The sequence below is a fragment of the Pundamilia nyererei genome, unplaced genomic scaffold, assembly GCF_000239375.1.
Source record: "Pundamilia nyererei isolate P.nyererei 1_Seehausen unplaced genomic scaffold, PunNye1.0 scaffold00004, whole genome shotgun sequence".
Classification (NCBI taxonomy): Eukaryota; Metazoa; Chordata; class Actinopteri; order Cichliformes; family Cichlidae; genus Pundamilia; species Pundamilia nyererei.
In genome coordinates this window covers 5,156,221-5,169,660 of record NW_005187405.1, presented here as the reverse complement: position 1 = coordinate 5,169,660, position 13,440 = coordinate 5,156,221, and the positions used below count along the sequence as shown (strand labels likewise).

Sequence of the window (13,440 nt, the reverse complement as noted above, 5' to 3'; positions counted from 1 at the left end):
TGTGAATGCCTGGTTGCTATTTGTCTGAAATGGCTCAGACAAACCTGCAGACACGGTGAGGCTTGTCTCATAGGTTTTCACGTAACCATGCCTCATAGCTACAAAAGAGCCCACTTCCTTCTTCAGGCAGTCTGAAACCTGTCAGGAGGCATGATTTTAAAAAAAAGAAGCAGATTATCAGATGAAATCGTCCCATCTACATACACCATGAGCAGTGAATAAAAGAGCGGCGACTCATCTGGTCTCATCATGTTTCAGATAAAGGACACAGACATCTTTTGCATCTAGCTATCTATATATTTAACTTTTTGATTTCTTCCACAACTACTGCTTCTTGAGAGGGTGGTAAAAGTTAAGTTCCTTTCCTTTCTGTTCATGACCAGGCTCTGCACACATTAGACACTCTTTGAACTAATTCTCCTTATATAATGTGTGCTTATATATTTTTGCATGTATATAAGCACACATCATATAATATATGAATGCACAGGACCTATAGTTTGCATGTCAAAGTAAAACAACCCTCTGATGAGAATAGTGAACAGAGTTTTCTTTAATGTCAGCTGAACCCTTTTTTTTTTTCTTGATTCTTACTTGAATAAAAATCGTGTTTTGCTTGACTGAACTGAAAGGGCATCGACCACAATGCCACAGGCATAAAAAGTGGGTTTCTGTGTGTGTGTGTGTGTGTGTGTGTGTGTGCACTTCACATGACCTCCCTCTTTCATATCTTTCTTGTCTTGCTCATACCTCTGTCACTGTATTTACAGCACACACAAACGTAGGCTCGTGCAGTTTTTGTTCCCCCTTTTTATTCCTGTTTCGGGGCCCACAGATGGGTGGAGCGGTGTTTGTTCAAGCAGTCATTTAGTGCTATTATGCAAAATGTTTCAACCTTGCGTGCAACTTCCGCTGTAGTTGCAAGGTTTTCAGATGAGTGCATGCATGGAGGCCTTATTGTGGAGGGATTCAGCTTTTAATACGGCATTCCTGTGACTTCATATCAGACTTTTTAACTTCATTTATCTGACTTTCCATCTTTCTGCCTGACGTCATTTAGTGAGGGTAAAGTAAAGCAACCACAACTCTTGAGCACAGTGTGTAGGAAACATGTAAGCGCAGACAGAGGGCCCATTCTTATACAAAGTGGGCAGGGTGCAGTGACGCTGTGACCAAAACACACACTTACACAGAGAGGAGGAGGAGAAAAGGAGGAGGATGAAACAAGGGTAGCGAGGGAAACAGGAACAGAAAGTGACGATGTCAGAGTGAGGGGGACCAGACCAGAGCTGAAGCCAGATGCCAAAACAGAACCAACAGAAGTTAGAGCAGCTAACTGGATTAGACAAGACGCGAGACCTGACCTGCTACTTCACAAGTGCCTGCGGGGTAAGGTTCTGCTTTCAATGAGATCTTAACTGCCACTGAATACTTTGATACTGCTGTGGCTTAAGTTGGTATTTGCTGATGTTTCTTGTTGTTTGATTAAACTCAGGTAAAATTGCTGCTTTTGGGACAATCTTCATTCTTCATCCAAAAAAAAAAAGAAGCTTGGTTTTGGCTGGGGTTAGATTAGATTTCAGCCAAAAGCGTCTGTAATACACTCTCGTCTCCTTAAAACAAACCATCCCACTCAAACGTCTGTTTCTAAGAACTTTCACTTTGTCCCTCCCTTTAGTTTTAAAGGGCTGACTAACTTACTGGTGATGTTTATTAGCTTCATCTGGCTGCCCCCTCCCTTTTCTTACTGGCAGTGTGACCTCCGCTTTGCTCATTTCATTCCAGTTAGGACTGAGCTGACACATCTGACATGTAATGGGCTTGTGCACTTGCTTTTGTTCACTGTCAAGCATATCAGCGGGCCTGTTGCTACGACAGCAAAACAGCTGCACTTTGAGATCAAACACAGATCATGTTTTCTGCAGAAAAAAAAAATCTAGAGGTTTAGCTGTTTACTGGTTCTTGACTCAGGTCAAAACAAACACACCCTAGCGCTGTGAATTAATGCTGACTGATGAGCGAACTGCTCTGACTCGGTGCTCGGGGCAAGTCATTAAAGATTCCTGCCATGCCTTCTGTCGCAACTTTGTCTTTTAGGTCACGCGTGTTCCTTAAAAAAGCAGCAGGGGCTAACTGTGTGCAATCATAACATTTTTTCTCAGCCCCTTCCTGGCTTTGTGTGGCCCAGAAAGGGCCTTTTCCTGTGTACGAATGCCTCAAGAAGAAGACAAAGTCATGAGAAAGTGAAACAGCCGGTGAGTCTCTGAAAGAATGTTGTCATGAGTGAGACTCATTTTAATTTATTTTTAGTAAAAATAAAGCTACAATCTATTTAAAATAGCCATTAAGTTAGGAACAAGTACCGGTCATCTCACAGTACTGCACAGAAACGGCCTGCTGAGAACGAAACAACAGTGGCAATCAGTTTGTTGTTACTTCTCTTACTGGATTAATTCCCTTAGCACGTTGATGAAATGACACGTAGATCATAAAGCATTGTATTTCTTCTGCTAGTGTTTCAACTATAGTTCACCCGTGTATAAACGCATCTCAAAGTGGGCTCTTTGTTCCTGGCCAGAGGCTATAATTATCATAACACTCAGTGACTTGTCCATTCTATTTAATGACTTTCCTACTGATTCATTGTGAGTCACTTCTTTTCTACCGGCTAGATCACACCTCCGTGCTTCACTCCCGATCTCTGTCCCTCTCCGACAAACTTATTGCTCAGCGGCTCTGGCTCGCCGCGGTGGCAGAGTTTTCATAATGGCGGGATGATCAGAGTGTGCACAGAGGTGCTGCAGCTCAGCCAAGCTCATCACAACAACATGTACCTGCAGCCAATAATCAGGAAAGATGTGGCAGCGACGCCATCGCTCTCAGGAATATGCGCGGGTTTCCATGTCGCCTGCAGGCAGCCTTTGTTCCAAACGTGGTGCACATTTTTGAAATAAGGCACAATCCTGTGCACAGCTTTTATGTGCTGCTGCTATATGGAGATGAATATTTGGTGGAGTTATTAAACCATCGCAGCAGAACGAGATAACGACGCACGCTGCCCTTGTTTTTCTTCTCATCAGAGGAGCACTGAGTGGCATTAAAACCACTGTCAGTCTGTGCACTGTGTGCATTTTACTTCATTAGTCGACCCAAATTTCCCCACTTCAGCAAAATCTAGATTAGTTTTTTCTTAAATTTGCCGGTGACCTCATTTGCTTCTATTTTTTTTATGAACAAACCAAAACTGCACAAACTAACATGAAGAGTCTCTAATAACCCAAAAAGAAATGAAGCACAGTTTCTCATGCGGTGGTTTGGATCACTTCTATTTTCTGAAATGGGATTGCTCTTTCTGATCTCTCACTTAAACATTTCAGGTGCTACTTAGCTTTAAGTGCTTAGCTTCCTGTTGAGCAAATGAACAGGAGGGAAGTTAGCGGGCTGTCTGTGGGTAAACTAATTTCACACATGAGGCACAACGCACGGTGGAAGCCGTGCCTATTTGCTCTCCACTTGCAGGTGCATCTTCATCTCTCTTTCTCTGCATACGAAGCAACCGAATGTGAGATGAAAATCTTTTTCCTTCCTGCGAACAGAATACAAAGAAGCCCTGTAGCCGAAAGCTACAGAGACTCTGTGGAGCGTACTTGAGTCAAATGGTGTCTGAAAAACTATAGATGTTTAACAGCATTTAAATAAAAATGTTGCCTCAAGGCTTCAGGCTTAATCAAATAGCTTTTTAGTCTCAGAGTAAGGAACAATATGACTTTTATTTCCATGTAGGACTGACAATTGAAGTTCCTTACATCAAGGATTCCTATTTGGCGGTGGTTTTATTTGAGGCCAGCATAAAATTGTTAAATTCAGACATTTAGGAATACTTAGGCCACATTCCATCCATCTCCTGCTTTGGGATCCATGAGACCTGTATATTCATGAGCCTCCTATAGCAGATCTTTCTCTGGCCTACCTTTCTCCCACTTCGCTTCTTTTTTTTTTTCTGACACTGTCACGTTCTCCATCTCAGCGGGATTCTTAGGAAGATTGGTTACCTCTGTCTCGGTCTCACCTTCCCTCAGACACAATCTCCCTCCATTTCTTCCACTCCTTCTTACTCTCTCTCTCTGTTCGCCGCTGTCTTCCTCAGTGGGACTCTTAGAGAGAGAGAGTTGCCCTGAATCATGAATGCCCCTCTGCAATATTAATGAAGGGAAAGCTGAAAAAAATCCGAAGCTGACATTGACAAGATGGGGGGTGGGGTGCAGGAGTAGAGATGTTAAAGACAGAGGCAGAAAGATAGATTGGGAGGCAGGGAAAGAGTGAGGGAGACCGGTTGTCTGCCTGGACCCAAATTTTCTTTTCATGTTAACCTTCTTTTTTTTTTTTTTTTTGCAGATACATCCACATTAAGTCACTTCTCTACAGCTCGTCAGACTGAAAGTTAAAGGGGAGGAGGACAAGAGGAAACTCGAGAAAACAATTACTGGAATGTCGACCTGGATAAAGAAACTTCCGCTTTCCTCGAGATCAGAATCCTCATATTGAAAGCCTTCTCTAACCAAGTGACCTCTTGGTTTTGTGGATTTGTTTAAATGGGCTTTGGCCTTCTCCAAAGGAGCACTTTAAAGCAGAAAGCATCAGTGACGTTTGCTTCTGGTGTTTTCATTTAACACACAGAGCACAGCCCTTGTTGGATGGACGAGAGTCTCAGGGAAACGATTTCATTTTGGGCAGTTTTTTAACCTTAATCCAAACACCCAAAGGGCTCAGAGGGACATTATATTTTTTTATCATTTTAGTACCCCAGCATCCTAACATGCACATTTGCTGTCTCACAACTATTTCAACTCTCTAAAGGATTTAGCAAAACTTTTCCAACAGTGAGATAGTCTCATTTAAAGGGCTTACACGCCGGTATCCTAAGCCATGGATGGGAAAACTGACAGCATTCAGGATTTTTTCAACCAACTGTGGCACTTTGCTTCAGAAAAACACAACCAGGGGGCCTATAACACAGTCTGCCTGGTGGTCCTCCTGACGCTTCCCCTGCTTGTTCTCCTCACAACGGTGGTGGTGTGCTGTCACTGCTGTTGCTGTCGTCATGCCAACAGCTGCTGTTGTTGTTGCTGCGGCGACGCCGTGTCGTCTTCAAGGTCAGAAACAAAGAAGAAAAAAAATTCTGCCAATACCGAAGACTTGTGGATCTCGGTCAAGCCGGGGCCGATGACGCCCGACCGGGTCGCTCTGGCCATGGAGTAAATATCCCTTCTTTGACCTGAGACTGCTGACGAGTTTATGGAAAGGAGCTGATGGAGCATCCCGAAAAGCATAAACCGTGGATGCTCTTGGACTCTGCTGAGCTGATAACCAAACAAAAAGGATGAACTTCACCTAGTAGCGGGCACAGATGTGGTTGAAATATGTAAAGAGTGTATATATCGTTGTCACTTTTCATTCATAAGATGTCGTGCGGTGGTTTTATGACAATGTTTACAGCATTTTTATGAGCATTTTTTTTAGTGTTTGGTACATAAAGGAAGAAATATGAAGACAGAAGCACATATATAACTGCAAGTGTGTGTGTGTGTGTGTGTGTGTGTGTGTGTGTGTGTGTGTGTGTGTGTGTGTGTGTGTGTGTGTGTGTGTGTAAGAGAAGCACAGTGTTATTGAGAGCACTTTGTTCTTAGAGCTCCCATGTGAAATTCACTGCGTGTGTATTTTGGAGAGAGAGCCAATTTAGGGTCTGCCCAGTGCTCAGAAAGCTGCATTACTCACATTCAGGCTGCAATGCAGACTGTGATTAACTCTCAATTTCTAAATCAAAAGGCACTGACAATCTAAAAAGCTGAAATCACTGCCTACAGAAAGAAACTTTCTTCATTACGACATTTTTCCCCCCGTTTGTTGAAGATGTTACAGCATTGTCACAGGAGTGGAACTTCACTTTCATCAGGCTTTTTTCTGTGTTTTTTTTTATTACACTATTCAGGGCCAAATAAGCATTAAATAAAAGACAATTTGTAAAAGATAAAGTGAGACCCTCCCCACCAAAAGACAAACAAACAACACCAGAAACTAGAAACTAGATACTCATACCAATGGAGGTGTTAGCAATGATGACTAGCCATGTATTTATGGAAATTTTGAACATTTATTCCTCTAAAACGTATGAATATGACTGAAAGAGGTGGCGTAAGTTGGTTTAGAGCAGATCCATATGCACTTTTAATATTCTGTTTTGAAGTCATCACACAGAAAATTTGGAAGGAGGACCAACAACACACTTAAGCCCCAATGCCTAACCCCAAATGCGATCTCCTGCCTTTTGCCCTCGTATCTGGGGGCGTTGGGGCTTAAGAGGTCAAACTGGCATTAAGTTTGTTTGTAATCACTTTTGGCTAACTTCCTAGCACGGATGTGGACAATTTCAGATTGTCAAAAGTGCGTTTAATTAAAACAAACAAATCGCTGTCTAAGCATACATCTTTGCATATTTCGTCATGCTGAGAGCTTCCCCTACACTTGTGATTGTGCCTTATAACTGCAAAATCCATTTCACGTGGATTTCTTTAAAAAGTTTGATGAGTGCTTACATGGATACTGCTGGTAAACATTATTTGCCAGCAGTATTTTATTGCCATTCTGTTGAGATACAAACATAATGCTGATTAATTGGATCAAGTCCTCACTATTCACGTGTATACAACGTTTTTAGAAACGGGTTAGAACAGTATTCAAAGTATTTTTTTGTTTTAGCTTAATTAAATTCACATACTTTTCAAAAGTTCCAGTAAAAAGAAACTGAAATAATCAAACGTTTTGGGCTTCTAGTGGATTGTGCCTGAAGGCTTCTTGTTTTGAAAGTGTACGACATCTCAAGGCCCAATTAAGCAAAAACGTCTCAGCAGTATCATCATCTTTATGCATTAGCTTATTTTGGCACTAAGTTGATCTTCTTGCTCAAGTGCTGCTGGGAAAACCGGCCCCACTCATTTCATTACGGCTCAGACAGATACGTCCCCATGTGGAAATCTGGGTTTGTCTCTTCTGCTTTATGTTCACAGAGAGAAACTATACGTGTTGAGTTTAATATGAAAGCTTGCCTTGCAAAACACAGGCAACGTATGATGACTAATAATTGCAAGAGTGAGACGTTTAACAAGAAAACACACTGCCATGTTCGGGGTTTTTTGCCGAACACGTCATCGTATTTTGTGTTTGTCAAAGTAAAATTTACAGTTTTTACTGGTTATTAAATGCTGACTGTGGCAGGCTTCTTACAACATAAATAAAAATGTAAAATGATGTTAAAGACTGAAAAAAATTAAAGGAATAGTTTGACCTGTTCAGAGTTATTCTTACTACTTTTACTTTCTCTGTGAGAGGTACGTGATTCAGCTTCATATCTGCATGCTAAATATACACCTGCTGTCGGCAGCTGGTTAGCTTTTCTTGTTACAAAGACAAAGAGAAAACAGCTTGTCTGGCTCTGTGCAAAGGTAAGACAGTAATTACTAAAGTAGTGATCAGTAATTGTGAAACAAGAATTCACAGGTTACTTGGTTTTTTATGTGGTAACCTATTCTTGTTGACCAGAAGAGACTTTTAGAGGTACAAGTTGAGTAGTAACTTCCTGTTTTCTGTCATTTGCTAACCTCTCCTAGTATTTTAAACTGAAAGGATATTGAAGCTTAATCCAAGGATATCCCCTTAAATACCAGAATATGAGTCACACATTCAGTAAGATCCATAAACAAATATAAGCACTGATTCTAGAGACTGGAATCGGGGTGAAAATGTAAACTGTATGTCCAGCATGGATGCTACTGTGATGCTCCCTGTTGGTGTGAGGACTTCCAGAGTTCTCAATATGCTCAGTTAATGAAGGAGTTAATGAAGCTGTAGCTGTCTCATGAGGTGGTATGAGTCAGTGACCACTCCGTATATTTTTCCACTGTAAACTTTAATCAGTCCAAGCACACAATACACATAATGGTCAATCCCGTCACGTACTGTTCCAAATGGATTAGCCCACACAGCGGTGGCTCATAACAGACAAATGGTGCAGAGTGATCATTTAGCCAAATGATCTACAGAAGCTAAGAGGGAAATATATTTGTTTACACTTGCGTCTAGACAAAATGCAGGGATGCTAGCGTTCTGCTAATTTCCTTAATTTGCTAGCAGTTGATAGGCAACATCATAATTTCATCAATCAAGAATTTATAATAGAACTGAATTCCCCATTTTCCAACAATAACCTGACAATCTAGAAATGCAGCTATCTCAAAAATATACATGCATGTTAAAGAAGCAGCTGGTTGTTGTAATGGTGACTCTTGAGGAGGCTTTTGCTGAAGATTTCTAATGCTGCTCACTTGATACAGAAAATCCATGCGGTCAATGTTTCCAGCACTTGCTAAAAGATAGCTCTCCACAATTGAAACACTTTGAAACACTACAGTTATGACATAAAGAAAGTAAGTTCTCTTTAAGTTCTGCTAAAGGTTTTATATAAATGGAAATCATAAAAAATAATCTGGTTATATAGTTAACAAAAATGCAGAAGCAAGGTGTGAAAAACAACAACTTGACGTAGTCGTTGTCGAACTTGTGTGACTTACTCAATTTCGCACATTGTTGTTGAGGATTTTTGTCCCACTCTTCTTTACAATGTTGCTTCAGTTCACTGAGGTTTCCTGGCCTCAGTGCAACACCTCATCTTTCCTTTTTCAGCCATTTTCCTGTAGATTTGCTTCTGTTCTTCTGTTAATTTTCTTGTTGCATGACCCAGTTTCAACATACTTCGGTTTACAGAGTTCAGTTACTGCAAGGTGTGCAGGTCCTGTGGCTGCAAAACAAACCAAAATCATCACCATCACAAATGCTTTACAGTTCACGAGATGATTGTTGTGATATGCTGTTTCAGTTTTTACCAAGTGTGGTTTGGTCTCATCTGTCCAAAGGACATTTTATAGAAATCTTGTGGTTTATTCAGATGCAGTGTAGTAGACTGCCATGCTATTTATCGAGAGAAGAGGCTTTCTTCTAGCAACCTCTCCAAATTAAGCCATACTTTGTTTTTTTCAAATTGAGTCTGAGGTGTAGCTCTTGGAGTTTTAGCTGTTTCTCTTAGTGTGGCACAGTCTGGGGTGAATTTGATGGGGGTATCCACACTGGGAACACTATCTTGAATGTTTTCCACTGAATAGTCTTTCTCACAGTAGAACAATGGACTTCAAATAATCTGGAAATGGACCTATAACCCTTTCCAGAATCACAGGCAGCAACAATTGCTTTAATAAGATCACCTGTATGGTTCAGACCTGTAAAACTGACACAAATGCAGATTTCATAGATGTGGCCACACTTGCTGGTTATCAATTAATCAAGTAATCAACTGAGTGTCCCACACTGTCCCGATATATAAAACCTTAGAATTAAAAGAGGGTGTACTTTCTTTTTACCATGGCTGTATATACTCATCCGTTCTATCAAAAACACAACAAACATGTTGCCCACATTATTTTTCTTTGTGCTCCAGCTTCATTGTGTCTCATTTTGAACGGTCCCCTCATAAAAACAAGTTCACATATTCAAATCTCCCCTTTTCTTTTTCAGCATATTTTAATGACCCGGCAGGCAGAAGAGTGCAGTTATCACAGACTGTATGTAAAAAACTAGCATATGGCTTCCAGATTTCCAGATTTCCAGATCCCAAAAAATGATGACAGTGAGAAAGTGCCTTAAAACTGCATCCTTTCTAATTGAAAACACGGCACCGCTCCACATGTTGCAGAAGTTCTATTAAGAAGTTTATCATAAAATGACCCTTCCTTTGATCTATGATCTCATTAAATAATGTCCGGTCGAGTTTATGGTCTCATTTAATTTAAAGTCTTATCTAATACAACATGATGTGTATTTTCTAATGTTGGTCACCATCAGTGGAACATATGAGCATGTAGTGTCCCTTCATTTAAAAGTTAGTTTACCCTCAGGCTTCAAATGGTCACAAAATGATGGTAAATATGGATAGAGGCTTCAGAATGGCCACAGTTGTTGTATTAAGGTTTCTTTTGTAGTTTCTACTGTTTAGTATATTGCACTGCTTTCCTGCTTGGTTATGAAGGTACACCAGGAATTCTATATTTAACAGGGTGCTAATGCTAACAAGCAAAAAATCGACACCTCTGTATTCACTGACAGAGCTGAGCTTTGAGTTATCAGTAAGGTTAGAATAGTCACTGCAGAAAAAAATATGATTATGGTTGGTTATGACAGATGGTAAGCTTTTCATAATACAAAGACAAAGATAAGATATAATTACTAACATTGTAATCAGTCAAATCAGTTCTTGTGAAACAGGAATTCACAAATTGGCGGGTCTGTGGTAATCTATTCTTGTCGACCAAAAGAGACTTTTAGAGGTACTACGTGCTTTTTTTTAAAAATTTGGTCGCTGGTTTAGTAGTTATGTCTCGTTTTCTGTTATTTGCCTTGGGTCGTACTTTAAACTGAAAGCATATTAAAGGTTAATCCATGGTTTTCCCGTTAAATACTAGCGTAAAGACACACATGCAGTAAGATCCAAAGATTAATTTTATCACTGTGGCAAATATAGAAAGAAAATACATGTTTATGGTTTTTATTGAACTTTTTCACACTCTAATCATATTTTAAATTCATTCCCGCTCATTTGCCTGCCGATTAAATTGTTTACAGGACAGCCATGGGTAACATATTCCAAATATGGCTTGCTGTTTTTTTTCACGTCTCTGTACTATAAATATATATATATTAAGCTCGAGTGTCTGATAACACTTTATTTCCGCTCATGTCCACACATCCATGCCTTTTTCTTCAACACTTGTTAGGCAGACACTTGACCTCCGTCACTTTAAACAGATCATAATTTATTTTCAAAGCACTGTTTAAATTAGCTGCAGGAGTTGGGGGAGGGGAAATAACACATAGTTCTCTGAGATCAGAGGAAATGGAGGTGAGAGTATTTGTCATCTGTTTCAGCGTCAGATCTACCCTTGTGGATAGCTTCCTGCAAGATCGCACTATGTTGTTGTTTTTTTCCGCCCGTCTAATTATGCATGACATTGTTTACTTAAGACATGTTTGCATTGTTCCACAGTTAAAAAAGTGCTGATGTGATTCTTTTTGTTTTAATTATGTGCATGACTGAGTTTTGTTGGTTGCTCTGCATGCATAATTTATCCTGATATATAGAGAGACAATGATAAAGCATATAAAAACAGTATGGGAGATGACAGGGACAGAAATAAAGTATTTTCCTAGCTTTGTGGGATCTCATTTTTCTATTTCTAATTTAAATTGAAGTTAACGGAGCCTTTAGGTTTTGACACGAAGTCATTATGTTTTCGTTTGCACAGGCGTCTTCATTCAGTGTGGCTGCCAGGACAATATGCTTACAAAAATTCACTGTGTATACAAGCAATGCGTTTACTTGGAGCACATATGCATGCCAATGAAAACGAAGTTGCTGATCGCTTTTGCAGCGTGTCAACACACCGCGCTTGAAGAGACCACAGGAAGTATGATGGACTGTGAAATGTGAGGATAAAATAAACATAGACTATGATCCCTGCTGTGGGGCATGAACATAGAATATGACGCGTGCCGTGAATGATTCCATACTGCAAAGTTTTCTATTACACAACAGGACCATCCACCGTTACTGCGACAAATTGCAGCAAAAAGTCAACTAAAAGCTGGACCATTGTTTAGTTAGGTATGAACTGCAATCAAAGAAAACGGAAAGCTTCTGAAGCAAAGCAATTAATAAGCACTTCTGCCCGCAGTGATCCTCGTGAACATATAATTTTCATCATTGATTTGAAAGCCGTAGCTAAGAAATCTTTGATGCACATAATCTGTTTGGCTCGAGGAGCAATTCGTGTTTGACAAAAGACGTGCACTTTGTACAGATTAGTTACGTCTCACGGATCCTGATTTTTGGTGTTGTCAGAGTATTACCATAACTTGAATCTCAACATGTAAACATGCTCTTTTAAAGCCTGAGGTATCGTTGGGTACTATCTTTGACAACTTGCTACTGTTTTTTTTACAGAGATGTGAAAATATATTAAGAAATAAGGCACCGCACATTCTGCCAGGAGGTGTAACCACTTTGTTGACAACTGTATGCTTTGCCAAGGCAAAAAGAAACACAAAAATTGCAGTGATGACAGGTTTTTAGCATTTCAAGCGAGCACTTCATCTGAGTATTTGGATGTAACTCATAACACATTCATGCAAATAATATGTGAAGTTTGTCATAAATGTAAATGGTAACACTTGAGAGATTAGGATATACACTCACTGGTCACTTTGTTAGGTTCAACTTAAAGCACGTGTCTAATCAGCCAATCACATGAAAGCAACTCAATGCACTCGGTCAACATGAAGAACCTGATGAAGGTCAAAATTGAGCATCAGACTATGGAAGGAAGGTGTAGGGACACTTCCAATAGACCACGTTCAAAAATGTTCCCGGTTTCCAAAACAAATGCTTCTAGTTGAATTATGACTTGATTGTTTTATTTATTACAAACTTAAATAAACATGAACATTCCAAAAAATAAGATATTTATCCAGAACAACATGTGTACACGGTAAGAAAACCACAAGACTCCTAACCTCTACGTCCAAGCTCCTCCTCTTCCTAAACCACACATGCTGCCATTGCACTTACATGCTTGAAGTGATGGGCACCTCTTTTAGATCCTAAACAGTGACATTTCATTACCTTATGTGAACATAACTTAAATGTTCAAATGTATTAAACCTGAAATGATTAATTATGTAACTAATCTTTGAATCATAAACCAAACATGAACTTAATCATTCATAGACTGGTGCCTACAGAAGGTTATTTAAATAATGTTAATCTTGGCATTGTTGTTGGTGGTGAATAGCCCAAAAAAGACAAAATATCCAGTGAGCAGAAGTTGCTGAGTGAAAGTAGCTTTCTGAATCTTTCTGGAGAGTGACCAGACTGCTTTGAGCAGATAGCAAGGCAACAGTAACTTAAATAAACAGTTATTGTAACTAAGGTATGTAAAAGAGCATCACTGAATGCTTAACATGTCAAACCTTGGAGCAGATGGAAGTAGACCATAATGGTGTCAGCTAAGAACAGGAAACTCGTGCTATAGTTCATACATGAAAGCATGGATCCATCATGCCTGGTACCAAGGGTTTGGTTGTTAATAAGAGAATGCTTAATGATTCAAAAAGAGTCAATCAAGGCTCTGAGGGTTTATAGATCCCTGGTTGATAATGAGCTTTAAATAAACATTCAGTTTCCCTAGAAAGAAAGAAAGAAAGAAAGAAAGAAAGAAAGAAAGAAAGAAAGAAAGAAAGAAAGAAAGAAAGAAAGAAAGAAAGAAAGAAAGAAAGAAAGAA

The 13,440-nt window shown here is 39.7% G+C and overlaps 1 protein-coding gene across 1 annotated transcript; it reads left to right on the top strand.

Moving 5' to 3' along the window:
- The first annotated feature begins 1,248 nt into the window (after positions 1–1,248).
- On the top strand, positions 1,249–11,305 carry kiaa0040 (KIAA0040 ortholog). The gene is made up of 2 exons (XM_005721308.1): positions 1,249–1,389; positions 4,396–11,305. Exon 2 carries the CDS (start codon positions 4,927–4,929, stop codon positions 5,257–5,259), a length of 333 nt encoding a protein of 110 aa, XP_005721365.1. The 5' UTR covers positions 1,249–1,389; positions 4,396–4,926; the 3' UTR covers positions 5,260–11,305.
- Positions 11,306–13,440: the final 2,135 nt, after the last annotated feature.

Bases quoted from the DNA above. Each gene is read 5' to 3' on its own strand.
- kiaa0040 (XM_005721308.1), top strand. From the start codon at position 4,927: ATGGATGGGAAAACTGACAGCATTCAGGATTTTTTCAACCAACTGTGG.